The sequence below is a fragment of the Podarcis raffonei genome, chromosome 2 (genome assembly GCF_027172205.1).
Source record: "Podarcis raffonei isolate rPodRaf1 chromosome 2, rPodRaf1.pri, whole genome shotgun sequence".
Lineage (NCBI taxonomy): Eukaryota > Metazoa > Chordata > Lepidosauria > Squamata > Lacertidae > Podarcis > Podarcis raffonei.
The window spans coordinates 84,788,827-84,814,950 of NC_070603.1; the positions used below are offsets into that span (position 1 = coordinate 84,788,827).

At 47.0% G+C, this 26,124-nt stretch overlaps 1 protein-coding gene across 10 annotated transcripts in view; it reads left to right on the plus strand.

Annotated features, from left to right (window-relative positions):
* The window catches only part of COL7A1 (collagen type VII alpha 1 chain), a 121,581-nt gene that overhangs the window by 22,790 nt on the left and 72,667 nt on the right, over window positions 1-26,124 (plus strand). For 9 of the 10 annotated variants that reach the window (XM_053377943.1, XM_053377944.1, XM_053377940.1 and 6 more), the window contains 20 exons: window positions 3,065-3,184; window positions 5,527-5,676; window positions 6,931-7,050; window positions 9,931-10,077; window positions 10,951-11,067; window positions 11,927-12,076; window positions 14,934-15,062; window positions 15,715-15,861; window positions 16,787-16,912; window positions 17,806-17,949; window positions 18,047-18,172; window positions 18,809-18,955; window positions 19,519-19,644; window positions 20,000-20,146; window positions 21,102-21,221; window positions 21,855-22,001; window positions 23,011-23,147; window positions 23,888-24,014; window positions 24,705-24,848; window positions 25,351-25,523. In XM_053377943.1, the coding sequence (XP_053233918.1) occupies window positions 3,065-3,184; window positions 5,527-5,676; window positions 6,931-7,050; window positions 9,931-10,077; window positions 10,951-11,067; window positions 11,927-12,076; window positions 14,934-15,062; window positions 15,715-15,861; window positions 16,787-16,912; window positions 17,806-17,949; window positions 18,047-18,172; window positions 18,809-18,955; window positions 19,519-19,644; window positions 20,000-20,146; window positions 21,102-21,221; window positions 21,855-22,001; window positions 23,011-23,147; window positions 23,888-24,014; window positions 24,705-24,848; window positions 25,351-25,523 (2,744 nt within the window). The remainder of the gene's footprint in view (window positions 1-3,064; window positions 3,185-5,526; window positions 5,677-6,930; window positions 7,051-9,930; window positions 10,078-10,950; window positions 11,068-11,926; window positions 12,077-14,933; window positions 15,063-15,714; window positions 15,862-16,786; window positions 16,913-17,805; window positions 17,950-18,046; window positions 18,173-18,808; window positions 18,956-19,518; window positions 19,645-19,999; window positions 20,147-21,101; window positions 21,222-21,854; window positions 22,002-23,010; window positions 23,148-23,887; window positions 24,015-24,704; window positions 24,849-25,350; window positions 25,524-26,124) is intronic. The other variant, XM_053377945.1, reaches the window with a different exon arrangement.

The following is a 26,124-nucleotide window of genomic DNA, read 5'->3' on the forward strand; positions in this document are numbered from 1 at the left end:
TGTTGCATGATGCCAATCTCCCTGAGAAGTTTTGGGGGGAGGCTCTGGCGAATTTTGTTTATTCTTTTAACAGGAGACTGTCATCACCTATTGGCTGCACTCCCTATGAGAAGATGTATGGGAGGAAACCTAACACCAAACACTTGAAAATCTTTGGTTCTGACATGTGGGTACACACCCCACAAAGCAACAAGCTTGGGAAGCGTGGGGCACATGGTTTGTTCATGGGGTACGAAAAAGGTGCATACAGGGTATGGATGACTAACTCAAAATCCATAAAGTTCACAAGGAGTGTTGAGTACAATCCTAAGTGGGGGGAAAATGTGGGAATTTTCCAGAGTTACCCAGAGGAGGATGAAGGTGATGTGAAGAAAGCAGATCATGCTGAGAAAGCTGAGGAAACTGAGGATGAGGATGATGATGATGATGATCAGAGTTCGGATTCCAGTTCAGTGGGCGGCGCTGCTGCTGCTGTCAGTGACAGTGATGACACAGCAGACTACAAGAGCGCAAAGGCCTCAGTCAGACCATCTGATGAGTCTGACAATGAACTGGAAGAACCACTGTTCACCATTGGTCACTATTCTCCTAAGAAGGAGGAGATGAGTCCAGAAGACTTGCGTCTGGTTCGCAGGTCTGAAAGGGCGACCAAAGGCAAACCTCCAAAGAGATTTGCTGATGAGTTTGCTAAGATGGCAACTGCTGTTCTTGGTAGCTCAGAGAAGGTGTGGGAACCTTCAAGCTTCAAAGAGGTCCAGGAGTTAACCTCTAAAGATGCTGAGCCTTGGCTTAATGCCATGAAGGCTGAAGTTGATTCCTTAAACAGGAACCAGACTTGGGAACTGGTACCGGTAGTCCCAGGAATGAGACTGGTTGGCAGCAAATGGGTCTTCAAGGCCAAGACAGACCAGAATGGCAAGGTTGTCAGACACAAAGCCAGATTGGTTGCCAGAGGTTTTTCACAGGTACCAGGGCAGGATTACCACGAGACCTACTCACCCACGGTCAAATATGAGAGCATTCGGCTGATGCTCAAGATCGCTGCGGAGGAGAAAATGCATGTTTCCCATCATGACATTAATACAGCTTTTTTGTACGGGATTCTGGGGGAGCAGCTGTACATGCTTCCACCTGACGGGATGCAGATACAGAAGGGAATGGTCTGTAAACTGCGAAAATCCTTGTATGGTCTCAAACAGAGTGCCAGGTGTTGGAACACAAAACTCACTGAAACATTGCTTTCTCTAGGTTTTCACCAGGGCAAAGCTGATCCATGTGTGTTTGTCAAGGAGGAGGGGCAAAACAAACTGTATTGTTTATGTTTTGTTGATGATCTTCTGATGTTTTGGGAGAATCAGGCTTTCTACCAAAGCACCCTAGCTCAGCTGAAGGAGCACTTTGACATGAAGGATCTTGGTGAGGTATCCAACTATCTTTCTCTGCAGGTGGAGAGGGACCAAGCAGGTAATTTTCTGGTACACCAAACACAGAAAATTGCTGATGTATTAACCAGGTTAAATTTGGTTGATGCAAACCCAGCAGACACACCGATGGTCACAGGTTACCAGGTAGACAGTACTGCTGAAGCGTTTTCTGACACAACGCTGTACAGGTGCATTCTAGGCAAGTTGAATTTCATTGCTAGATGTTCGAGACCTGACATTGCTGTAAGCACTAACTTGCTTAGCAGACATGCTAACAATCCTACTGTTCAGGATTGGAAAGCTCTGAAGCGCATAGCCCGGTATTTGAAAGGGACTATGCACTACAGGCTGAGGTTCACCAGTCAGAAGACTGGAGGTCTTGAAATCTTTGCAGATGCAAGTTTTGGAAGTGACACCACGGATGGTACAAGCACTTCTGGAGTATGCTACATGTACAACCACTGCCTGTTTGACTGGTTGTGCAAAAAGCAGACAACAGTTAGCCTAAGTTCCTGTGAAGCAGAACTCAATGCTCTGTCATTTTCACTCATGGATTGTGAATGGTTGATGCAACTGTTTAAGGACATTGGGGTTTCTGTGAAATGTCCTATACAAGTGTATCAAGACAATAGATCTTGTTTGGCTTTGCTGAACTCGGAGAGTTGCAAGCAAAGAACCAAGTACTTGCAGATTAAGCTACATCGTGCAAGAGAGTGTATTCAGAAAGGACTCATTCAGGTGTCCTACATGCCAGGAAATGAAATTCCTGCTGATCTGTTGTCTAAGGTTGTTAACAGAGAACAACTGAAGGTTTACGCACAAAGGTTGCAATTGGGTTGAACCACAGGTACTACAGGTTACACGGAAAGGGGGAGGATGTTAGGATATTTCCGTTCCACCTTAAAAGGGAGCAGGATGTTTTGTATAACAGCCTGCGTAAGTTCCTGTCTCACAGGATGTTTATGTTGTAAGTTCCTTTCGATTTAGGCTGTTTTGCCTGAGCAGTCGGAGGAGACGGTCATGATTTCTTTGTTCTGACCAATGCCTAATAAACTGTAAATATGCATGTTCTGCTCTCTGCTTGTGCAACTTCCTGCTGTGTGAATTCTGCTGATATAGTGTGCACTAAGCCTGAGGCTTAGTGTCGCTGAATTGCTGATATTGCCTGACTACGGGAGGTCGATGGATCGTCCGGCACCGAGCTTGGGGGCCAAGATGGACTTTATCTCCCTGGCAGTATCCCAACAGGTCCCACTGTATATTATATATTACTGCTGCCATCTTGGATTTTGTAACTGATGGTAGCAATGGGGAGGCTATTGGCAGAATATGTTATATCCTCATTTGTGCATCACACATAGCTCTTAACTCTAGGTTGTGGTGGATATAGCAGCACAGATTGAGACGATCTTAAATGCAGGGAGCAGAACTCACCTAAGTTAGCTTATGACAACAGTTGTATGTTGGCTTTCGGTGTTACTCAGTTGCTCACTCTTACTCTTAACTTAGCAAACTCCTATTGTTTTTCTCCTCTCGACACCTGCTGGTAACTGAGGCAACTGCCTTCGTTTCATCTGGCACCCACTGTGTGCCTCAGTCCCACATGAAGGGCACACAGACATATCTTCTTTCTCTTACAGAGGCTGTGTCTGGAGTGGCAAATTTCCAAGTGTTGGATGCAGGACCCACCTTCCTTAGGTTGTCATGGGCCCCTGGTCTGGGTACCCTACAGGGCTACAGGCTCACGTATCTGGGCAGAGGTGAGTGAAGATCATGGCAGGGTTGGCACTTGCGGATCAGAAATACCAGTCAGTCCTGTTGTTAGGTGGAAGCACTGCAGAACAACTGTAAGACTGACTCTGAACTCTTTCAAGAGCTGAAAGGCTGCTGCTTTCACCTGCATTGTAAACCATCATTGGACACAGCGTTTCCCACCCACCCCTTAAGCAGCTGCCAACCAAGCAGAGTAAATGATGATGTTGTGCCTGAATTGTTGCCAAGAAGTACCAGGAGGCAACACGGGCTCTGGGCAGCGGTCGTAGGTTATAAGCTAATTTGGTCCTAAGAGGATACTGAGAAGCAACTCTGGAAAATCTTTAGAATGCCTCCTGGTTTTATATCTGGGATAAGAATGTAAGAAGAGCCTGCTGGATCAGGCCCATGGCCCATTTAGTGCAGCATCCTGTTCTCACAATGGCCAACCAGTTGGCTGCAGAAAGAGTGCAATAGCACTCTGCCCACCTGTGATTCCCAGAAACTAGAATTCAAAGACATCTTGCCTCTGACAGTGGAGATAGAACATAGCCATTGTGGCTGTTGGGTGGGTGCTGTTGTCATGTTTTCCTTACCTTTCAAGGCTCCAGCTGCAGCAGGAGGGCAAGCAGTGCTCTTTGGTGGAAGCCAGGCTGTTGATCAGAAGAGAGAAGCTCAGCTACACTGGAGTTTGCAGAAGCACAGCTCAGCCCCGCTCTTGTGGCAGGAGCTCTTGTTGACAAGGCTTACGCTCTGTGTAATAGCACAGTTTGAAAACAAAGCCTTGAGACAGCGTGGGGTGGAGGAACAGCTTGTGCCAGTGCGTGGAGTCCCTCTGTGCAGCTGTGAACGTGCTGCCTGAGCGTCTCCTCGTGTGCCTGAGTGTCGCAATACATGCGCGTTGTTGCCACAGTTTAGGTTGTGCTGCGAGAGAGAGTCCAGGCTTGGGGGAGTGGAGGCTGTTTGGAAGATTCCCTCTACCGTTTCCTGTGTTTTGTGCCTGTTGGAAGCTGCACCTGGAGCTGCCCCTCCCCAGCCTGCAGCCATCCCAGTGCTCAGAGCCCTGGCAGATCTCCCAGAGCCTCACCCACTGGGTGGCCACACCTGTTGCCATGGCAATGCAGAGAATGCTGGCCCTGTGGGCACCAACATGCTGCTGAGCTCAGCAGAAGCAGCCACCGCTTGGGCTGCTGTTTGGCTCTGCATGCAGGAGCCAAATGGCTGCAGTGTCAGCCACAGTGGAACCAAACCATGTCTACCCATGTCTCCCCCCCCAAGTCCTTTGTCTTTCATTGTTGGTCACCCCTAGCACCCATTTTCAGCCCCTGTGCAATGTGCTCAGGTCCCTCCCCAGTGGTTTAGACTCCTGCAGTTGGCTGCAGTGATCCAGAAACTCAGAGATGTGTGTGTCTGCTGCTAATTTGAGAGATGCCTACATAAACAAGTGGGGACATACAAGAATTCATGGTGGTGCAGGGATGGACCCCAGCTAGATGGACCACCTCTACCTGCTGCCATCAGCCATGCACACAGACATTTTCTCTCTCACGTGCATACCATCTGTTTCCCAGGAAGTGCTTCCTAGGTGAGACTTGGAGGGGACAGTTTGACCCTCCACTATGAACCTGTAAGACTAGGGAGTATTTACCATAGGCAAAGACCCTCTCTGAACCTGCACAGCCCTCCAGTGTGTCTCCTTGGTTGTCCACATGTGGATTGATTGGATTCTCAAATAGACTATAGATTCCTCCAGGAAATGGAAGGAAGATTATATGCGCATAGGGGGAGCCTTGCTGGATCAGGCCAGGAACCCATCTAGTCCAGCCCTCAGGACCCGAGAGCTGCAGCATTCTCCCTACTTGTGATTCACATGGGTATGTGGAAGTGAAACATAACCATGTATAGCCTTAACCTCCATAATATCACATAGAAGCTGACATGGCCACCAAATTAAAAGTTGGGTTTACATAATGAAACTGGGATGCATATTCTATTATGTATTGAAGATGGAGGAATATTCTGAAAGAAGGAGAAGTGCTTGCACCCTGCGGTGGCTTCAATATGTATGTGCCCCTCAGGTCAGTTTGGGTGCTTTGACTTAGAGCTGTGAATCTCCTCACCTTTCAGTCATTAGACTTGGTCATGTTCTTGACTATATGCAGGCCATTAGCTTAACATTTCAAAAATAAAAGAACCAGTGAGGACTTGTTTGCCAGCAGTGTTTTGAAATAAGAAGCAGCTCACATAACCAATGATGTCATTTATGTGTGGGATCTCTGGTAATGCTGTGTGCCTTCGCACTTCTGTTATTTGTGTCCCTGAAGTTCTCCTTGTTTGTTTCCAATCAAAGGTGAAACTCAGCCTGAGGAGATCAGTCTTGGGCCCAGTGCTACTTCAGCCTTGCTCAGCAACCTTCGCCCCAACACTGACTATATGATCACACTCTACCCGATCTACCCCCGTCAGACAGTGGCACCTGCTGTGATCAATGGCCGAACGTGTAAGTCCCATCTCAGTTAAGACCATCAGACTTAGAGAACTGGGAAGAGAGAGATGGCTCTCATGTATTTCTCTACTTGCAAACGAAGATTGTATTCGTGCTTTGATTTTTACATTTCCCCCCTGCAGGTAGAAATAATTTCCTAGGCCAGTGATTCTGACAATCGCTGTGTTTTTAATACGTTAATATTCTTATTGTATTTATGAAACACTTTAATTTTTATTGCATCTGTTGCCCCTTTCACGACTTTGGATGCATGACCCATAGCCATGATTCATTCTTGTTTCCTAAGATGATAAATCTGCATGTTGGGATCTGTAAACCTGTACTTATTTGTGCTATATGACTTGTTTGCGTTATTTATTTAAACAATTTAGTGGCCAGTGCATGGACAGGCAACCCTGAGTTACCCCAGACAATCACCAAAGTTGCTTGTCCCTAAACCTAGCCCCAATGAGTTCCTAAGGAATTGCAGTCTCTCCCATGTTTAGCAAGAGTTTGTAGATTTTGAGAGATGTAAGCTGGCAGTGCTGTAGCACTTTTCAATCGACTGTCTATTTATCTTTAGCTGAGGGTTTTAAACTGATGTTTTAGTTCAGAGGAGGCATCCCATTTTAGATATTATTTGGTGCATGCTTAAAACATCAGTATTCATGCACCATGTTTAAAATACAGTTGTAAATACTGGGAACCATTCCCTTCATTCAGTTTGCGCTGCAGTTAATTAAGAATTAATTCTGTGAGGTTGTGGTGCACCAGCATCTAGACTGTAGGATTACTGGTAAATGGCACATCTAATGGACATGGTAATGGGACAAGGGTAGCGCTGTAGTCTAAACCACTGAGCCTCTCGGGCTTGCCGATCAGAAGGTTGGCGGTTCGAATCCCTGCAACGGGGTGAGCTCCTGTTGCTTAGTCCCAGCTCCTGCCAACCTAGCAGTTTGAAAGCATGTCAAAAAGTGCAAGTAGATAAATAGGTACTGCTCTGGTAGGAAGGTAAACGGCGTTTCCGTGCACTGCTCTGGTTTTGGTGTTCCATTGCGCCAGAAGCGGCTTAGTCATGCTGGCCACATGACCCAGAAAAACTGTCTGCGAACAAATGCCAGCTCCCTCGGCCTGTAAAGCGAGATGAGCGCCACAACCCCAGAGTTGTCTGCGATTGGACTTAACTGTCAGGGTCCTTTACCTTTAATGGACATGGCATGTCTTCACATTTTTCAGTGTTGGTTTTTTTAATCCCTTCTCTATCCTCAGTGGGTTTGTCAGGAGTGCAACAACTGTCTGCCTTGAACATCTCCTCCCAGGGCATGCTGGTGACCTGGCGGGGCGTGAGTGGAGCAACGGGATACCGTGTTACCTGGGGCCTTCTCTCAGGTATGTCCGCTCAGCTGATCCATTTTCTTCCTGTGCTCCAATATCAGGATGCTAGAGCACAGCATGATCAGTCAGATCTGTCACTGTGACTCCACAGATTAATTGACTGTCCCAGAATGCTACGAAAATACACTTTTTTACATGCCCAGTGGGACCTAATCAACTGTAATGATGCCTTATGAAAATACAGGGGTGTTTTCACTTTGCAAATAGCACTATTTGTGAGATGATGGTGTTTCAGCTGCCAGAAAAGAGGGATGCAATTATTTAATTCAATAGGTATATTTGAAGGTTTTTGCAGATGAATATGGAAAGTGCGGGAGGTGGTGTTTTGGGTAGCAAATGTGTTGATCATAGCTGTTCAGAACAAGACTTCAAAGCGGCTTGGCCTAGGGCTTAATCAGATGGCTGGCTAAAAGAGAAGCAAGTGACTGGTCCAAACAACTCCTTACACACACACAAAAAGAAGCACCACTGTCTATGTAAAAAGTATGTCTATCATTTATCAAAAACTGATATGATACTAAACATAAACATTAAGCCCACAACTTAAGCTCATTCAACTTGCGCACATTCAGCTTTATGTGCATGGCAAAAAATAAATAAAAAATTTAAACTGGGTAGACATCCAGGGGAAAAAAAGACTTTAACATTCTCACCAATCATTGGACCTAGTGTGTTTTGACTATATGCAATTTTGGCTTAAGGCACGATCCCTGGAACATGACCCCCGTTTAAGTTGCGAGCTTAAACTGTACATGAAGACTCACTCAATGTAGGATACATGACTATAAAATTTATTCTAGATATGTGATAGAGTGTGCTTGCATAATAAGACTATGTGGGACTTTCCTTGCACAGTGTGGCAGCACCTATACTTTGGAATTCCCTGCCTATTGACATCAGGCATGCACCTTCACTGTACTGTTTTTGGTGCCTATTAAAAACATTTTTGTTTAGTCAAGCCTATTCAGACATATAAAATGCTGACATGTGGTGTGTGTGTTTTTGTAACATGGTTTTATTCCCGTTCATCTTTAAACTGTTTAACATGGTTGCATTGATATATATCTTTGTTTACAAAAGAGCATATGGGATGCCACAATTACATTAAATTTAAATTAAAACAAACAGTCGGATAAACGTTAACAAAGTTGTGTTTCACATGTGTTTTAGTCTGTTTTTTTTTAGCTTATTAGCAGCTGATCTTGCCTTTATTGAAAGCCAGTCTCCTCAACTCTTTTAATGGGTAAACTTTCATGCGTGTTAAGAAAATTCCATGAGGAACCAGAAATTACTGTATTTTTGCTCTATAAGACTCACTTATATGGGGAAATGTGTGTGCGTCTTATGGAGCGAATGCAGGCTGCGTAGCTATCCCAGAAGCCAGAACAGCATGAGGGATTGCTGCTTTCACTGCGCAGCGATCCCTCTTGCTGTTCTGGCTTCTGAGAGTCAGAATATTTTTTTTCTTGTTGTCCTCCTCCAAAAACTAGGTGCGTCTTGTGGTCTGGTGCGTCTTACAGAGCGAAAAATACGGTACTCTGGATCGTGGAATCATAGAATTGTAGAGTTGGAAAGGGCCACAAGGGTCGTTTAGTTCAACCCCCTGCAATGTGGGGATCTTTCACCCACAACCCTGAAATGAAGAGTCTCATTCTCCACAGCTGTAGAACTTGAAAATGATAACTAGCAGTGTTAACTGTTCCAACAAGCTGTCAAAATCTCTGCTTTTAAAAAAGAAAGTCAGCTATCAAAAGTATTACATTACACCCCTTCTAATTAATTATATAATTAATATCTTAATTACATCATGGCTATATTATATAATGAATTACATAATTCATAACTTCATCATTATATAATTATCTTCCATTTAAAGCAGCATTCAAATGCTGTTTTTATCTGAAACTTTATCATGAAATATGGTACCACATCTGCATATGTGGTCACACTTAGTAAAGTGGATAACCCAGAACCAATTTGCAGGCTCTGTTGCGTCACTGTTGGGTTCCAGTTCTCTTGTTAACTCATTCCACCTATTGACTGTAGCCATTCCATGCATTGCTGGGAGCCCTTGTGAGATAGTTGATGGAGAGTGTTACACTTGGGTCAGAGAGGCCAGAGTCTGTCTATATATATATATATATATATATATATATATATATATATCCATTTTAACAATCCAATAAAAACCACATTAAAACATTCCAAATTAATACAATAAAAAAGCCAAATGTTATGCCAAATTATACATCTTCCCATGCTCTGAAGTTCGGGAGGTGATGATCTAATATTGTACTGCATTTCTTAATTAGTCCCAGTAGTCCCAATAAAACATTTCCGATGTTGATCCTTCATTTATTTTTAACAGCCTCTGAGTTCGTTTAGGAAGCAGGTTAGTCCATTGTAGTTCTGTGTGAAATATTTTAAGTTTCTTCTTTTTTATCTTCCACCACGCTTAACTGTTTGTGAAATGGACAGGATCCAGACATGATATATATTGTAAAATAATCAGTTTGTTCCAGGGGAACTTTTTCCCTTGTTATTGTCGATACTCAGTATTGATGTGTGTCCATGAAGACAGCTGTATTTGTTTAGGTGGGACATTGGTCACTTTCAGGGAGACTGCTGATGGCATCCTCTCTGCTAGGGACCATCCTCTCATTTCTGTTTTCTTAGAGTTTTCAATGTCCCTGTGAAGATTAACTTAGTAGTAGTAACTTAGTCTCCCTCCTCCCAATTAAGCCAAGTGTCAGAAGTCCGCAGGCCATTTGAATGCAGACCACCCTAAGGCTCATCTCCGCATGCAGTGAACATCTCCACATGCATTAAATACTCTGCTGTCAACTTTTGTTTGTTTGTTCTGTGCTTTCTCAGGTCAGGATGTGCAGAGAGCTGATGTGGATCCCAGCAAAAACTCCTTCTTGTTGACTGGACTGCAGCCTGATAGTGATTACCTGGTGACTGTTGCTCCAGTCTTTGGGCAGCTGGAAGGGCCAAAAGCCTCCATCAGGAGGAGAACTGGTGTGTGTTGTGTGCCTGAGGGAGTATTTGTGGTTTGTTTGTTTGTTTGTTTGTTTGTTTGTTGTTATTAGCAGTAAATTGTGCTAGTATTGGCCAGGCAAAGTGAGGCCTGTGGTTTAATAATTATTGGTCTATTCAGCATTCCATTTATAATGTGATAACTCAAGTTTAAACTAGCTTTACACAGAGGTACCAGAATTGTTCAGGGCACAGTTCTATGGTACAGGTTTGATTACCAGCTCACCCCCTCCCCTCACACCAATACAGTCGTACCTTGGTTGCTGAACGCCTTGGGACTCGTCTGTTTTGGCTCCCGAACGCCGCAAACCCGGAAGTCAGTGTTCCGGTTTGCGAACGTTTTTCGGAAGCCGAATGACCGATGCGCTTCTGCGGTTTCCAATTGAGTGCAGGAAGCTCCTGCAGCCAATCAGAAACCACGCCTTGGTCATCAAACATTTTTGGAAGTCAAATGGACTTCCGGAACAGATTCTGTTCGACAACCAAGGTATGACTGTATTCAAAAGGGGGAGAGGAATGCAAAATACAGTGCAGTGTTGCAACTCTGCTGAAGATTGAGTGAGACACTGCAGTGAAGATTGGTGTGGGGGGGGGGTGGGGGGGTGGGTGGGTGGCAAGATCCCATTGTGCATCTCAAAGGCAAAGCCCAGCTGGGCCCCCTCCTTTTTAAAGAGTGACAGAGCTTGTCATAGTGGGTGTTTTGATTCAGATTGGCTCCCTACCCACCTCCACAAATGAACTTCTCCTATAGTCACAGGCATATGTGGAAAGTGGAGTACTGAGTACTGAGTGGTTCTCAAGCTTTTTCTAAGAGTCTCAATCCTCCTGAGTCCAGTTTCTCTTTGCTATGTTTAGAAGCCATTATACTCCAGACTCTGAGAATTGTCACTATTGATCCAACATCTATCCAGTTGGCCTGGAACATCATCCCTAATGCCCGAGGTTATCGGCTGGAATGGAGAAAAGCAACAGGTAACCTAGCCTGATTCCTTCCTTATGGAAAGGAGTGTGAAAGTTGATTCTTTTCCAGCCACTTCCAGATTTTCCTGAGATGTGATCTCTGAGGGTCCTCCATAGGCATGAGGCTCCTCTCTATAGAACAAGGCATAAGAGAAAGAGTATAGGGTTGTTGCTGCAAAGCCTGGACAAAACGGGAAGATCTGATGAAGTTGGTGGACTGGATGTGCAAACGATTGCTGTGGCTAAGAATTGACAAATTTATTTCTGCTCCATGCCATTTCCACAAGTGCTCTCTTATAAATCTGTTCCGTTCCATCTTTGCATTAATCTCTAATTTATTTATTTTGTTAAAGCCACATGAAAATTCACATGTAAATATTTATTTACACACTTTTATGTATACAGTGGTACCTCAGGTTACATACGCTTCAGGTTACATACGCTTCAGGTTACAGACTCCACTAACCCAGAAATAGTTAAGAACTTTGCTTCAGGATGAGAACAGAAATCGTGCTCCGGCGGCGTGGCAGCAGCGGGAGGCCCCATTAGCTAGAGTGGTGCTTCAGGTTAAGAACAGTTTCAGGTTAAGTACGGACCTCCGGAACGAATTAAGTACTTAACCCGAGGTACCACTGTATATTTTTTATCAAAATACACATTTCAAAACTCCCCCCCCCCCAATATGTATGCTTTAAAAATGCATTTGACTACATTAAGGAAGGAAAACCTGTGTCAGGGAAATGCAAGTGCTTGTAGAGAACAAAGTTTCAATTCAGACATTAGTCCAGGAGGTGCAGATCAGGTCAGCCAGACAGACCAGAGCTCATAAATTCCCTTGCATCCTTAAATGTGATTTTGTGCTGATCTCCAGGTTTGGAGCCCCCCAGGACTGTGACACTGCCCACCAATGAAAACAGCTACACTCTGACAGGGTTGCAGCCAGGCACTGAATACCAGATCACTCTCTACACCTTGTATGACGGCAAGGAAGTGGCCACCCCAGTTACCATCTTGCAGACTGGTGAGTAAGTGATTAATGACTTGCAGCATGTTTAGCCCTTGCCACCTTGCTTTCACTTCTGGAGAGAAGGAAGGGCCCTTGCAGTAGAGCTGCCAAGTTTATCTCTCTGAGCAGTAGGCTGATATTAGGATAAAGCTGCCTCTTCTGAACCTTGCTCTACATATTGATGAGATGTTTGTCTTTGGGTCAGTATTGTTTAAAGTGCCGGGAAGTGTTTATACCTTTATACAGAAGAAGAAGTTTTTTTTTTATGATCAAAATAAGGAAAATGTCCTTGCAGAAGCTGGGTGGTTAGATGGTGGAATTCTGAATATGCAAGTTAATTTAAATTAAGTAGAACTAAGCCAAAATGTACCTCCCACTTTAGATAATAATATGAGGTGGGGCGGGGCTTCAAAAGCAGAGGAAATGAATTCATTTGCTCTGTGTGTGGTGTTGTCATGTAAACAAAACAGAATGGCCCTGTGCTGCCAAAATGTTATTGAAAAGCATTGAAAGCATTGAAAATATGGCCCCACCTCTTTTTTAAAAAAGGGTGAGACTCCTTTAAAAATATACTGATGCAGAGGGGTATTGAATGGGAATAAAACAATGCAAAGTACAATAAAATCCTGGGGAATCTTTGGGAAACCAAACCCTCATTTTTGTCACCAAAAACGTTTGCTCACAGGAGGTTACTTTGCAATTAAGATTAGAAATCAAACGTTGCAGAAAACCAATCTTAAACCAACAGTTCTCCCCTGTAATGTAATTTTTCAAAAATTTATGTAGGCATTTCTACCCCAGATGTGTTGCAATGCTTTTGCTTTCAACATACCTTTAGTGAATGGGATGTGAATGAATATAAACATTAAAGATGCCTTCCTCAACCTGATGCCCTCCATATGTTTTGGACTACATCTCCCATCAGCCCCATCCAGCATGGCCAGTGGTCAGGGATGAATGGGAGTTGTAGTCTAACAACACCCAGAGGAGGGCACCACATTAAGGAATGATGGAGTAAAGCTTCTGAGCGTGTTTTATGGATGTTTCTTTCATTCGCCATATGGGACGTGGGTGGCGCTGCGGGTTAAACCACAGAGCCTAGGACTTGCCGATCAGAAGGTTGGCGGTTCGAATCCCTGCGACGGCGTGAGCTCCCATTGCTCGGTCCCTGTTCCTGCCTACCTAGCAGTTCAAAAGCATGTCAAAGTGCAATAGGTACTACTCTGGCGGGAAGGTAAACGGCGTTTCCGTGCGCTGCTCTGGTTCACCAGAAGCGGCTTAGTCATGCTGGCCACATGACCTGGAAGCTGTACGCCGGCTCCCTCAGCCAATAAAGCGAGATGAGCGTCGCAACCCGAGTCGGCCACGACTGGACTTAATGGTCAGGGGTCCCTTTACCTTCATTCACCATGGGTGTCAGGTGTGAGAGAGAGCAGGCAGCTTAAGGTCCTTGGAAGAGCCCAAGCCTTCCTCTACTAGGCTTCCAAATGCTGAATGGCTGTAGCTTGGAAAGCCAGGGATGATGCAAGTGGCAGGAGTCCTCTTTGCGCTAGGCCGCCAACCTGTTCCTTTGACTGCAATACATGTTTATTTCAAGCAGGGGCAGGAGACCTGCAGGTGGGCAGGGAAGATCTCTGCAGGTTTGGGGTGTTCACATGTCCTGCCTTTGTTTCCCCTTCTCTTGAGAACCAATCCCCATGGTTTCCTCCAGCCAATCAAGTACTAGAATTGTGAACTTGAACCTTCCACACCAGGAGCCACGGCTCATAAGCCAAGTTGGTTGCATAACATTCTGAAAAATCCCTATTTTTCTGCAGCACAGCTCTAGGCCCCTGGTTGGCCTCCTACATGCATCTCTTCCATGTTGATCAGATCTGTATGTTATAGCCACTTCCGACCTAAGGAGGAGGTGGGGTTGCGGGCTTCACAGCTCCTCCATGTGCCCAGGGGTGGGAGACCAGCCCCGCACGATTTGGGGATTCCCGGCTGCGTCACCCCCTGGCCGGCCAGTCGGGTTGCGCAGGGGGTGTGGCCTGCCCCTTAAAAGCAGGACGCAGCAGGGGATCTCCCTCTTTGTCCGCCCCCCAGCTGCTCCTGTTTTTCCCACCCACCCACCCGCCCTCTAAGGTTTGCTTTCTCTGACCTTGCTATGGACCTTGGTTGGTCGCTGTTGAGGGGCCTGGTAGAATTTTTCCACTTGGCAAATTGGCACCAGCCACTTGGTTTTTGCCTACCTCGTACCAAATCGTCACAACTTTCTGGTTAGGCATTGGAATAGTTCTGTAGATGGAAAATGGGAAGGTAACGCCATCACCTGCTCCACATTTTGAAGGGTAGTCCAGTAAAGGATTCCGGAGGGCATGGCCCTGTCTGAAGCCTAGGAAGGTTAGGGCCTAAGGCATGCCCCCTATCGGTGACCCTGGGGGAGCTCCTAGTCAATGTGCATCAGCAGGACTCCCCCTACTGGTGGTTAGCCCTTCCTGGACTTCAAGCAGATGGGCTGGAGTCAGCTATAGTTGGTTAGGTCCAATGCCTAAGCCAATACCGCTCACCACCTGTACCAATAAAGTTGTGGCCTTTTCTAGCCCATTAACCTTATAACTGTATCATGTGTCATTATTTCTACCTGGGGGGGTCGGGAACTCACCATGCAATAAGCTGTATGCTGCTTTTTTGTTTTTGCTGATGTTCAAAGTTCAATATGGGGGTCCTCCTCCGCATCTCTTCTGCTGCAAATAAATTATGGCTTTCCCTGTAATGAGGACCTGGTGCAACCACTCTATCTGCTATGGCTGGTCCCGCTCCTCGTCATGCTGGCACCTTGGCTCCCCTCACTGGCTTCCTTGTGTTTGATCTGTGATTTGTCTTGCAGGGGTGGCACAACCCGTGGGCAGCATCTCTGACTTGAGGGTCACTGAGACTTTAGGGAACAGAGTCAGACTCGCCTGGACGGGTGTCCCTGGGGCCACAGCATATAAAGTTGTGCTACGCAATACCCAGGGTGAGTATCTAGGGGAAGCGGAATTGTGGGGTGGGATTGCTTCACGGTGGTCCTGGTACTATTGACGTTCCAGTTTGCATCCTCAGCTAATAGGAGCAGGAATGCGGGGGGAAGCAGAATAATTTGGTCCATTAGGGAAAATGGGGCAGTATCACATCAGCCTCAGCCAGAGCTCAGCCAGCACCCACCTGCCTGCCTTCTTACTTGCATTCAGTCCAGGAGGACTGTCTGTCATCTTCCTCCTTCTTAGTGTGAGTGTTGTCAGAGTCAGAAGAGCAGAGAAGGGCAGTGAAACGCAAATTAGATAGCTCTGCCTGTCATGGCCTGTCATGGCCCTGGCCACACTTACTGTCAGCCTCTCTGCTTTCCACCCTACCAGTCCCTACCAGTCATTGCTGAGGAGGAGCAAATGGCAGCCATAGGAGAGGAGGCAGAGTTGCAGTGCAATGCAACAGCATTTGTTGACAGATGAATGCCCTGCCCAGAAATTGTTCCTCAGCCAACTCCCGATACTGTCTTAAATGTCTCTCAGTTTTACTTCACAACCAAGAGGGCTAGGAACTTTTCTGCCTTAGAAAACCAATGTGAGCGCCTCATATGCAAGTGAAAATCGTGAATGTGTAGCACGCGGTTGCTTTGGTCTCTGCTGCAGATGGCACAGAGAAGACACGGCGTATCCCAGGCTCCCAGACCACCGAGGACCTGACTGATCTGAAAGAGGACGTTGTGTATGTGGTGCGCGTGTCAGCAGTTATTGGCAACCGTGAGGGTAGCGCTGTTCCTCTCAACATCCGAATCCGTAAGTGTCAACTGACTAATCCCAGATAGTCCTAGGCCCTTTTCAGAAATTAGCCTCCATGTGCATGGAAGTAGGAGCAGGGCCACATATGCTAGCACCATTGCCACCAGCTCCACCCTGAGACCTTGGTGCAATGGGAGGGAGAGCCTGTGCCAATTAGGTGGAACTCAGGTGGGTCTCCAGCTCCTAGGCTTGAGAGCCATGCACTGCTTCCACAGCCAGAGGCAGTAATGCTTCTAAATATCAGTTGCTGGAAACCACAGGAGGAGAGGGTGCTCTTGTGCTTGGGTCCTTCTTGAGAGTTTCCTGGTTGGCCACTGTAAGAACAGGATGCTGGAGTAGATGGGTCATTGGCCTGATCCAGCAGGTCTTCTTGTGAGAAGATTTAACAAGTCACTCCCCATCTGCAGTGTGGTGATAATAATTCCTCCCTGAGACATGAAGCACTTCAAAAACTCCCAAGGCAAGAGGGGAGAACATTTTCCAGCCAGAGAGCCACATACCTTTATCGGTAGCTTTCTGAGGGCCACATATCAGTGGTGGATGGGGCCAGAGGGAAATGTGGGTGGAGCAATAGATGTGACTCTTTGGTACCATAGGCTGCATCACAGCCATGCAAATGTCAGGGGTTTCTTCATACATGCACTCACTCCCATATCCCATTCAGACAAACCAAGGGCATCATCACATGTCAAGGACACATTCCAACCAGGCAATAGCACTTCAGGAAGGTGTGGAGTAGGGCTGGTGAGGGACATGGCCTAAGGAGGGGAGGGGTGACCTGAGGAGGGGCATGGTCTGGGGGCAATATAGACACCCTCTGGGCCTGAAGTTCTCCACCCCTGCTCCAAAGTGGCATGTAAGTGTTTGTGCGTGACCAGTTTTTTCCCAGCCAACACGCTCAATTCTGTCTCTGGACTTGCAGAGCGCCCATCTGTGGGCAGCATCACCAACCTACAAGTGGCTGCCCTTGGACCCAACCAATTGCGGGTGACGTGGAATCCAGTTGCCGGGGTTACCGGATATAAGGTGACGTGGCGGCAGAGAGATGGTGAGTTGTTCTGTGTGTGACAAAAATAATATATTCTGGCTTCAGAATTAGGCTTAATTAATTGGGGGTCTGCTGTATTTAAGGACTAAAGTGTAGTGTCAAAACTAGAGAGATGAAATATATCAGGGGTGGGATAGGGCAGGAAGGAGAACTGGTTTGGGACTGCTGCCGAGTTACAAAAGTGACAGCCCACTGGAACTCTGTAGACTCAATTAGCCTGATTAACTCAGGGAAAGTCTCCACATAGGTTAATTCTAAAATGCAATGCCATTTCGGACAGGGTAGTTTAATGAAGCTGTTTTGAACCATTTTTTATAATCGTATTTTATTGTTGTAACCTGCCCTGGGACCTTAGGGTGAAAAGTGGAAAATAAATAAACAATCAACCAACAGGAGTCTAGCTTAATCAGCAATCTAGAGATCTCTGAGTTTGTCTTTTATAACTAAGCAGGGAAACAGTTTTGTATTTCAAAGGTGAAATACAATAGCCAGGAATTCTTAGCTTGGGTTTAGCTTATATATAAAAAACCCCCACTCCAGTTGGAATTTGTATTCCTTTGGGCAACAGAATCTCTCTCAATTGGTCTCTCCTTTTTTAAAACACACACACTCAGTGTTGCTGTTATGAAATATTTGTCTCAGAAGGATGTAGACTGGTTTTGTGGTATGCCTGGAAGCTGTTCTGTTGAAGATACCTTGTTTGTGCTAAGATATGCTGTTTCTGTTGGAAATTTCTGTCTGGACTCTTACTTGGCAATTGTGGCAGAAAGATTCCCAGAGCTGCTGTCTGGTAGCTCTCGGCTGAGGGATTTCTTTCTGTAATAGTCCACCCTGTTTTCAGCCCTGCTTTATGGAATACGCTTCCTCCAGCTTGATGTTGTCTTCTCCCCCAGGTCAAGAGTTCTCTCAAGTCCTTCCAGCTAATAGAAACTCCTACACTATTGAGGGCCTGAGGCCTGGGACTTTCTATCTCATTGGGGTCTCGGCCTTGGTTGGCAACAGAGAAGGGAGTCCGGTTACCGCCACAGCTACAACAGGTGAGGTCAACTCTGGCTGTAGAACAGGGATGCCCACAGCAAGTCCATCTCAATGGCACTGCTCTCAATCATCCTTTTCTGTTCTTTTGTTTTGCAGCCCCTGATCAAGTGGGAATGGTCACCAGCTTACAGGTCCTGGAGTCTCGGAGCACGGATGTGCGAGTCACATGGGTTGGTGTGCCCGGAGTTACAGCCTACAGAATTGTGTGGGGCCGCAGTGATGGTACAGTAGCTGCTCAGTTTATCAGTTGTTTGCCTGCATTGATGCTGATGTTTCTCCCAGAAAGTGAGATAGCAGAACCTTTGCAAGTCCCAGAATTCAAAGCCCCATTTGTTTTTCCCAAGTATGAAACAGGTTAAGACAGGGTTTAGAAACCTCTAGCCTTCCAGATGTTGCCAGACCGCAACTCCCCACTTTCTGACCATTGGCCATGCTGACTGGGGGCTGATGGAGTCCAACAACCTTTGGAGGGCTACAGGTTGCCCATCCTGGTTATAGGGCAAGGATAACCTTTTGTCTGTGAATAGTATCAAGATTTGCACTTGCATTAAAGTGTTAAGATCAGAAGGCAGAAAATATTAAAACAACGAGAAGAGGCAGGAATGAAGATTTGGAGATATGCTTCAGAGGTCCAGACTGGGCAGCCTGGAAAAATTAATAATTACAATTTGGACTACAATGTGGTCGTTTTTTTATTTTAGTTTATTGTTTTTAATTGGATTATGATGCGGATATGTTGATTGGCTGTTTTTATTGGAAAATCAATAAAAATATTTTTTTAAAAAAGATTTGCACTTTCGAACTGGGATAGCCTGAGATGATTTTGCCCATCCTTTTAAACTCTGCTCTGCTTCGAAGGTGGACCTGAAAACAGCAAGCTGGTCTCAGGAAGCACCAATTCCTTTGACATCCAGAACCTGGAAGGCGGAGTCAGCTACACTGTGAAGGTCACTGCACTGATTGGCAACCGCGAAGGAGACCCCGTGTCTCTCATTGTCACCACACGTAAGACTTCAATGGATTTGTGCACCACATCTCTGTCTAGGCCTCATTTCAAGGAGCTCTGGGCACTACTCTGGCTGCTCTGTGAGTTAGGCTGGGGGTCTGGAGACGGTGATTTGCCCAAGGCTGCTGGTGAGCTTCATGGGCAAGTGAGTGAGGGGTGTGAGCATCAACTGACTCCTTTTAGGTGGGGTTTGGCACCCTGGATTAGGCAGCAGCTGCATTTGTAGCTGTCATCCCAGAAGCTCCCTGGAAGCAGAGGCTGTGAAACAGGGCGTGGACAGGGGTTTTCCAGCTCTTTGGAATGCGCATCTATGGAGGGTGCCAGCTGCAGTTCCTAAACAAAAGGTGAAAGGCCTTGTATTCATCCCACATTAAATACCCAAATGGACTCTTGGAGCACCCTGCAGGATGAGTCCAGATGCATTCTTCAGTTCCCCTCAGCAAGGTTCACTCCCTTTATCCCGGACAAATAGCTCCTACTACAGTGCCTTCTCCTATCCATGGCAGCAATCGACCTCCCTGGATCCTCTTCCTTTGCTAATCCTCCCAACCTTTCCTCTCAGCGACAGTCTCAGTTCAGCCAGTTGGGAATCTGCGTGTGACCGACTCCTCTGAAAAGCACATCCGGGTCGAATGGAGCCCAGCACCAGGAAGCACAGGCTATCGGCTTGTCTGGCAGCCGGCAGATGGTGAGTATTGTCTACACCAGAGGTGGGGAACCTCAGGTCTGGGGGCCTCTCTCTCTGGCCTCCTTGCCCTTGGGACTCTCCTCAGCCACCCCTGCTTTGCACCCTCTCAAATGTTTCCTTCCTCCCCAGCTAGAACTCTGCCTGGGTAGAAGGGTGTGTGTGAATTTGCATTTGTTGCTCCACCTACTTTCATTTCTGGACCCACCCACCTTTGGCATGTGGCCCTTGTAAGGTTGCCTAGGAGGGAATGTGGCCCTTGGCCCAGAAAAGGTTACCCAGCCCTGTTGTGCTACCTACACCTCTCTTACTTCCGCCCAGCACTCAGGAAATTAACTCCCTCTCTCACCCGGGGCAGGAGGACCAGAGAGGAGCCAGCTGCTTCCAGCCAGTGTTAACACCTATGACATCAGAGACCTGCAGCCAGGAGGGCGTTACGAAATCCGCATCACTAGCCTGGTGGGCAACCAGGAGAGCAGAGCTGTGGCTGTTGTTGCCAACACTGGTAAATCCACCTTCCATCCTCTACTAAGTTGGCCAGCCTCTGCAGGCACAGAGATCAGCTAGAAGATACATTCTGTCTATTTATGAATTTGGGAGATAGTCAAAACGTACCCTGCTCTCACAGGTGCCCTCAGGTTGCCTCTTGTACCCTGTGGGGCTCTGGCTCAGGCCTGGCTCTGCTTGGAGTAAGGTAGCCATCTCATGGCAGCATCTTCAAATTGCATTTCATCAGAGCTAAAAGGCTTCGTTCACTGTGCTCTCCCTTCTTTCCTAGGTCTCACATATGTGACCTGATAAACGGTGGTGGTTGGGAGTTGTGTGTCTTTCTTGTTATTTATTTACTTATTTGATTCAATTTATGGACCCTTTCCCATGAACTATGTCAAAGTGATTTCACAGTAAATTTCTTGGGTGTGTATACCCTGCCAGAGGAGTGGATTGGAGGGTTTATAACTTCAGACAGTATTAAGGTGTTTGTATGTTGTCCCCCAAAATAATGTGATGTATAGGTTCTTTTGTTTCTGCCCTGTTAAATGTTTTAAACCCGTCTTGCTGTTTTTTCCTCAACTTCTAAAGAAAGAGTTTTTTGTTTTGTTTTTACATCTACAGTGGTGTTTATGTATTATATTTTTGTATTGCCTTTTCATGGAAAATGCTGATGGCTAGTTGTGTATATGGCGCTGTTCTCACATCTGCTGTGCTGTGAAAACATCTTTGTGATGAAAACACTCTCACTTGTGCATGGTAGTTATAAGTACTGCAAAGGACTTCTGCAAAGCTCAGGGATGTAAGTGCTTCCATGAGGAGTCAACGGCACTGGGGAGAATGTTTCACTAGTGTGGTAACTACTGTTATTGATCATGATTATGGAGGCTCAGTCGCTTCTCTTGGTGGAGGCAAAGATTGTCTGAAGGCCCCAAACAACTGCCTCACCTTTTTACCTCTGCTTTTCCCAGCAGCAATGGGTCGTGTGACCAACTTCCAGGTGGCAGAGATTCAAAGGGATGCTGCGATTTTGAGCTGGACTCCTGTTCCTGGGGCCACTGGCTATCTCCTCACTTGGAAATCTCCACGAGGTAATGGCAGAGGTTGAGGACCAAACTGCTGGGTCGTTGAGGGGTGGGTATGAAAGAGGAAATACGGGCAATGTGTCCTAGGGCCATCACCTCCTCCAGCTCTTGCACAGCTGAAGACTGGGTGAGGAAAGGCATCTTGCAGCTAGCTAGCAAGAACAGATCTTGTTATATCTTGGCCTTCCTCCAGTGACCTCAGGGCAGCGTGCATAATTCTCCTCCCCTGTTTTATCCCCCCAACAACCTTGTGAGGTAGACTGAGGCTGAAAACCATTGATTGGATCAAGGCCACCCGGGGGACTTTGTGGCTGAGTTGAGATTTGAATTGGAATCCATAATCTAATACTTTTTAAGTACTGCCCCACACTGGCTCCTAGGAAGCATGAAAATGACTGGAAGATTATTCCTTCCTTGGCAGATGTAGCTGGTTCCCCCCCCTCCCCACCCCTCACTTTTCTCCTTTGTCCAGAGGTCATGCACAGGCCGAATCTCCCCATGGCTTACCTTCTGCCACTGGTTCCAAGACCCACTGCAGGCTTGAGATCTGTTACATGGGGGGGGCACAGCATCCATACTGGGTCATCCCCTTGTGGAATTGCCCTTGTTAACCTCCTTCATGCTCTTGCTTTCTTCCAGATGAAGTGGAAGCACAGAGAACGTTGCCTGGGTCTGCCACATCGCACCAAGTGTCTGGCCTCCGCCTGGGCAGGAGCTACACCTTCACCATCCGCCCGCTGTTTGGGAGCGTCACAGGTCCTGAGACTTCTGTGACTGACCGCACAGGTGAGGTATCCTTGCACCTGGGAGGGAAATGCAGGACCTCTCCTATGTTGGAGGGCTTTCAAAGAGGATTGGACAAATCCAGGGAGGTTGCTGTCATTAACAGCTATTAGCCATGATGGCTCTGCCTCTGCTTCAACAGTCAGGCAGTTTCTGGAAACCAAAGGGGGGAGAGCCCTCTTGTGCTTGAATCCTTCTTGCGGGTTTCCCACAGGCATCTCCTGGTATGTCCCACGGAGATCCTTACAGTCTTCAAACAAAAACATCCTGAAGGTCCCGGGCCACAGGGAGGTTAGACTGGCCTCAACCAGAGCCAGGGCTTTTTCAGCTGTGGCCCCAATCTGGTGGAACACTCTGTCACAAGAGACTAGGGCCCTGAGGGGCTTGACATCTTTCCGCAGGGCCTGCAAGACAGAGCTGTTCCGCCAGGCCTTTGGCCAAGGCACAGTCTGACCCCCTCCTTTGGCAATCCTCACAGAACTCTAGCTCAATGGTTGCCATTAATTTGATTTTGAATTGTTTTTAAAACGAATTGATTTTAGAATGTTGTGTTACTTTTATTGTTGTTAGCCGCTCTGAGCCCGGCTTCGGTTGCGGAGGGCAGGATATAAATAAAATTTTATATATTTTTATTTTTATTATCATCATCATCATCATCATCATCTGGTTGGCCACTGTGAGAACAGGGATGCCGGACTCAATGGGCCAGTGGCCTGATCCAGCAGAGATATTCTCATGTTCTCATGTTGTGCCCAAGGTCCTCGCTCCCTGTTAGTGTTATGTTCCCAAGGAAAACAAGTAGAGCTAAGCTGGATCATTTTTGCTTGGGCAGTTTCTGCCAGGCCTTGACATGCCACCTGGATCCCTTCTGTGCTCTGAATCAAAAGCCATTTGGCTGTGCACAAGGGCAGCTTCTCATGTGGGTGGGTGGAGAAAAGTCTCTTTGTTTTTATGTCCCCTGACCTCCGCTTTGACACCAACCCTACCCATTTTGAAACGTTCCCATCTACAGTCTGCCGAGACGCCCGCAGAGACGTTGTTTTTCTCGTGCATGCCACTCGAGACAACGCCTACAATGCAGAGGCCGTGCAGAGCATCCTCTCCAACACTGTATCTGCACTGGGCCCGTTGGGTCCTGGTGCCACCCAGGTAATGACTGGCATAAAGGGGCTGCAGCTCTTCCTTTTGGCTCAGTTTGCATGTGCTGTGGGTGTTGGGCCACTTGGTAAAACACCATGCCAAGCCTCTGCTGCGTGGCAAGCCATTCTGGTGCCAAGGCTCCCACTGCGGTCCTGGTGATTTTCACCTCTCTCAGTGCGAAACCTCACTTGCTATGGTTTGTGTCTGTAAGGCGAAAGTGGATGGAGCAGCATGGGAAGCGGCTGGCATGAGTGGCAGCCACACAGTGTTTCAGGTGGCTGCCTTGCTGGCCTTCGTGCACCCTAAAGTTGGTCATCAAGTACATTTCCCTTAGACATTTCCTGTCTTGGCTGTGGAGTGTCTTGGCTGCAGTGCCCTCTTCCATACAACTCTCTTGCTCTACCTCAAGGGTGGGGAATCCCATTCAGCCTGAGCTCTGCAACCCCTTATTGGTGGTAGTGGGCGGGACCAGAAACAAAAGAGGGTGGAGCAATAGATGTAAATTTTTAGCTTTGTGCAGTATGCCTGTTTCTACACAAACTCTCTCACACACATATACAGTACATGCCTTTGGCCATATCCAAGCCTGGCAAAAATACTCAAGGAGGATGTGAAGTAGGCTGAGGAGGGGTGTGTGGCCTGGGGAGAGTCCCAAGGGTCAGGTGGAGAGGCCTGGAGTTCCACATCCAACCCTGGGCTTGAGATTCCCTACCTCTGCTCTGACTTTGTTTTTTCCTTTTCTCCCCCAGGTGGGCATCGTGCTTTATAGCTACCGAGGCCTCCCTTTACTCCGGCTCAACCGCTCTAGTGACTTGCCAACAGTCCTGCAGTTTATCCGCTCGCTGCGCTATGATGAACCCAGTGGCAATGCCATTGGTAAGTGCAGGGCTGGGGGACTGAGCTGTGTGGTGCAAGTTTCATTGGTTCAGAGACCAGGGAGGGCATCACTGTAAGGACGACACACACACACACACACACACACACACACACACACACACACACAGAGGGCTTTATTCCTGTTGAAATCCAGAGCTACGTTTCAGGAGCTGCTCTGTCCTCTGCACCTGAACATCATCACCTGCTCTTCTCTGGGATTTGATCTGGAGCAATGTGGGGCTGCTTCCAGTGTGGGGCTGGTCTTTATCAAGGGAAAGATAGCCAGAACTGCCACTGGTGTTGACTGTAACTTTAAGAACTGTAACTTAAAGCACATGTGTTTGAGCTTGTTTCTCCCTCCTCCCTCACATTCCTTTTTTTCCTTGTGTGCCATGTCTTTGTAAGCCCTATGGGCAAGGACAGTCTTAAAACTGATTTTTGCAAGCCGCTTTGTGAGTCTTTTCAGCTAAAGGGCAGGGTATAAATGTTCTAAATAATAATGATGATAATAACTCTGTCCATGGGGTTGGCCAGTTCCTGCTGTAAAGCCTGAACGAAGTAGTGGGCCAGATCCCAAATAAGAGGTGGCCACTTCCACTCCTGTAAATCTCTCTTGACAATGAACTCTCCCGCACATGCTTGCTTTCTGTGGGTAAGTGTATCTTGGGTCCTTTGCTTTCTTCACTGCAGGAGCTGCCATCAATTTTGCCAAGAGCGACATGCTGAGCCTCGCTGCAGGGCGCAGACCTGGTGTGCCTGGGACCCTGGTGATCCTGGCGGATGGTCCATCCAGTGACGATGCCATTGGGCCAGCCAGGGATCTCAAGGCCGCAGGTAAGGCACACAGCCCTTAAAGTGTGGAGGGGGGCAGGAATATAAGAGCACAGGAGCACAGGAAACTTTCCTTGCATCTTTTGCCTGTCCTGAATCTTCCAGCATTCAGCTTCATTGGGTGGCCTGGGTTCTATGAGAGAGGGAGAATACACTTATCTCTGTTCACTTCCACCACATCTTGCCTAATTTTATGTACCTCTTTTGTATGTGTCCCCACCACTGGCACCTATTTTCTGAACAAGATAGCTCCAGATATTGTAACCTTTCCTCATAAGGAAGTTGCTCCAGACCCTTGATTGTTTCGCTTCCCCTTTTCTTTGCAGTTAGAAAAAAAACTTTTCCAGAAAAAACCCTATCCCTGCAGGCCTGACTGAAGGTTTTCTTGGAAAGAATTAGTCAAGCTGCCAGTCTCCTCTTCTGAACTGTTAATGTGCCTTGCCCAGGGAATGGCCAGCCCACAGACCCCATCGATGGGCTTACTTTCTCTTTCTGTACCTTGCAGGAATCCAGGTGCTGGCTGTTGGCATGAACGGGGCTGACCGGGAGCAGCTGCGACGCCTGGTGACCAATGAGGACCGGCGCAATGTTTTCTATGTGAGGAGGGACTTGAGCACTCTGCCAGAGGCAGAAGAGGGGCTTGTCAACGCCCTCTGCAGGGCAGCCGACACTGAAGGGGTAAGACGTTCCTCACAAAATGCAGGGGAGGGATTACCTGCAGTTTGCTAAGCCACTGAATGGAGGGAGGTGAATGGAAGAGTGTTTGCTCTGCGTGTTCAGGTAGCACTGTTGCAACACAAGATGTCTTGAAGCGTAGAAGGACAGCCGCGCCTCTTGTTTGTACGTGGCCTGGATTCCTCACACACAAGGGCCTTGTCTTAAGTCATGGGTAGACAAACTAAGGCCCGGGGCCGGATCTGGCCCAATCGCCTTCTAAATCTGGATGGTCCAGGAATCAACGTGTTTTTACATGAGTAGAGTGTGTCCTTTTATTTAAAATGCATCTCTGGGTTATTTGTGGGGCCTGTCTGGTGTCTTTACATGAGTAGAATGTGTGCTTTTATTTAAAATGCATCTTTGGGTTATTTGTGGGGCATAGGAATTCGTTCATTTCCCTCCCCCCCCCCCAAAAAAAATAGTCCGGCCCCCCACAAGGTCTGAGGGACAGTGGACCAGCACCCTGCTGAATAAGTTTGCTGACCCCTGTCTTAAGTGGAAATGCCTTGTGGCGTGCATATAACCACATATTAATGTTTAATTGTTTTTTAATTACCTCCAA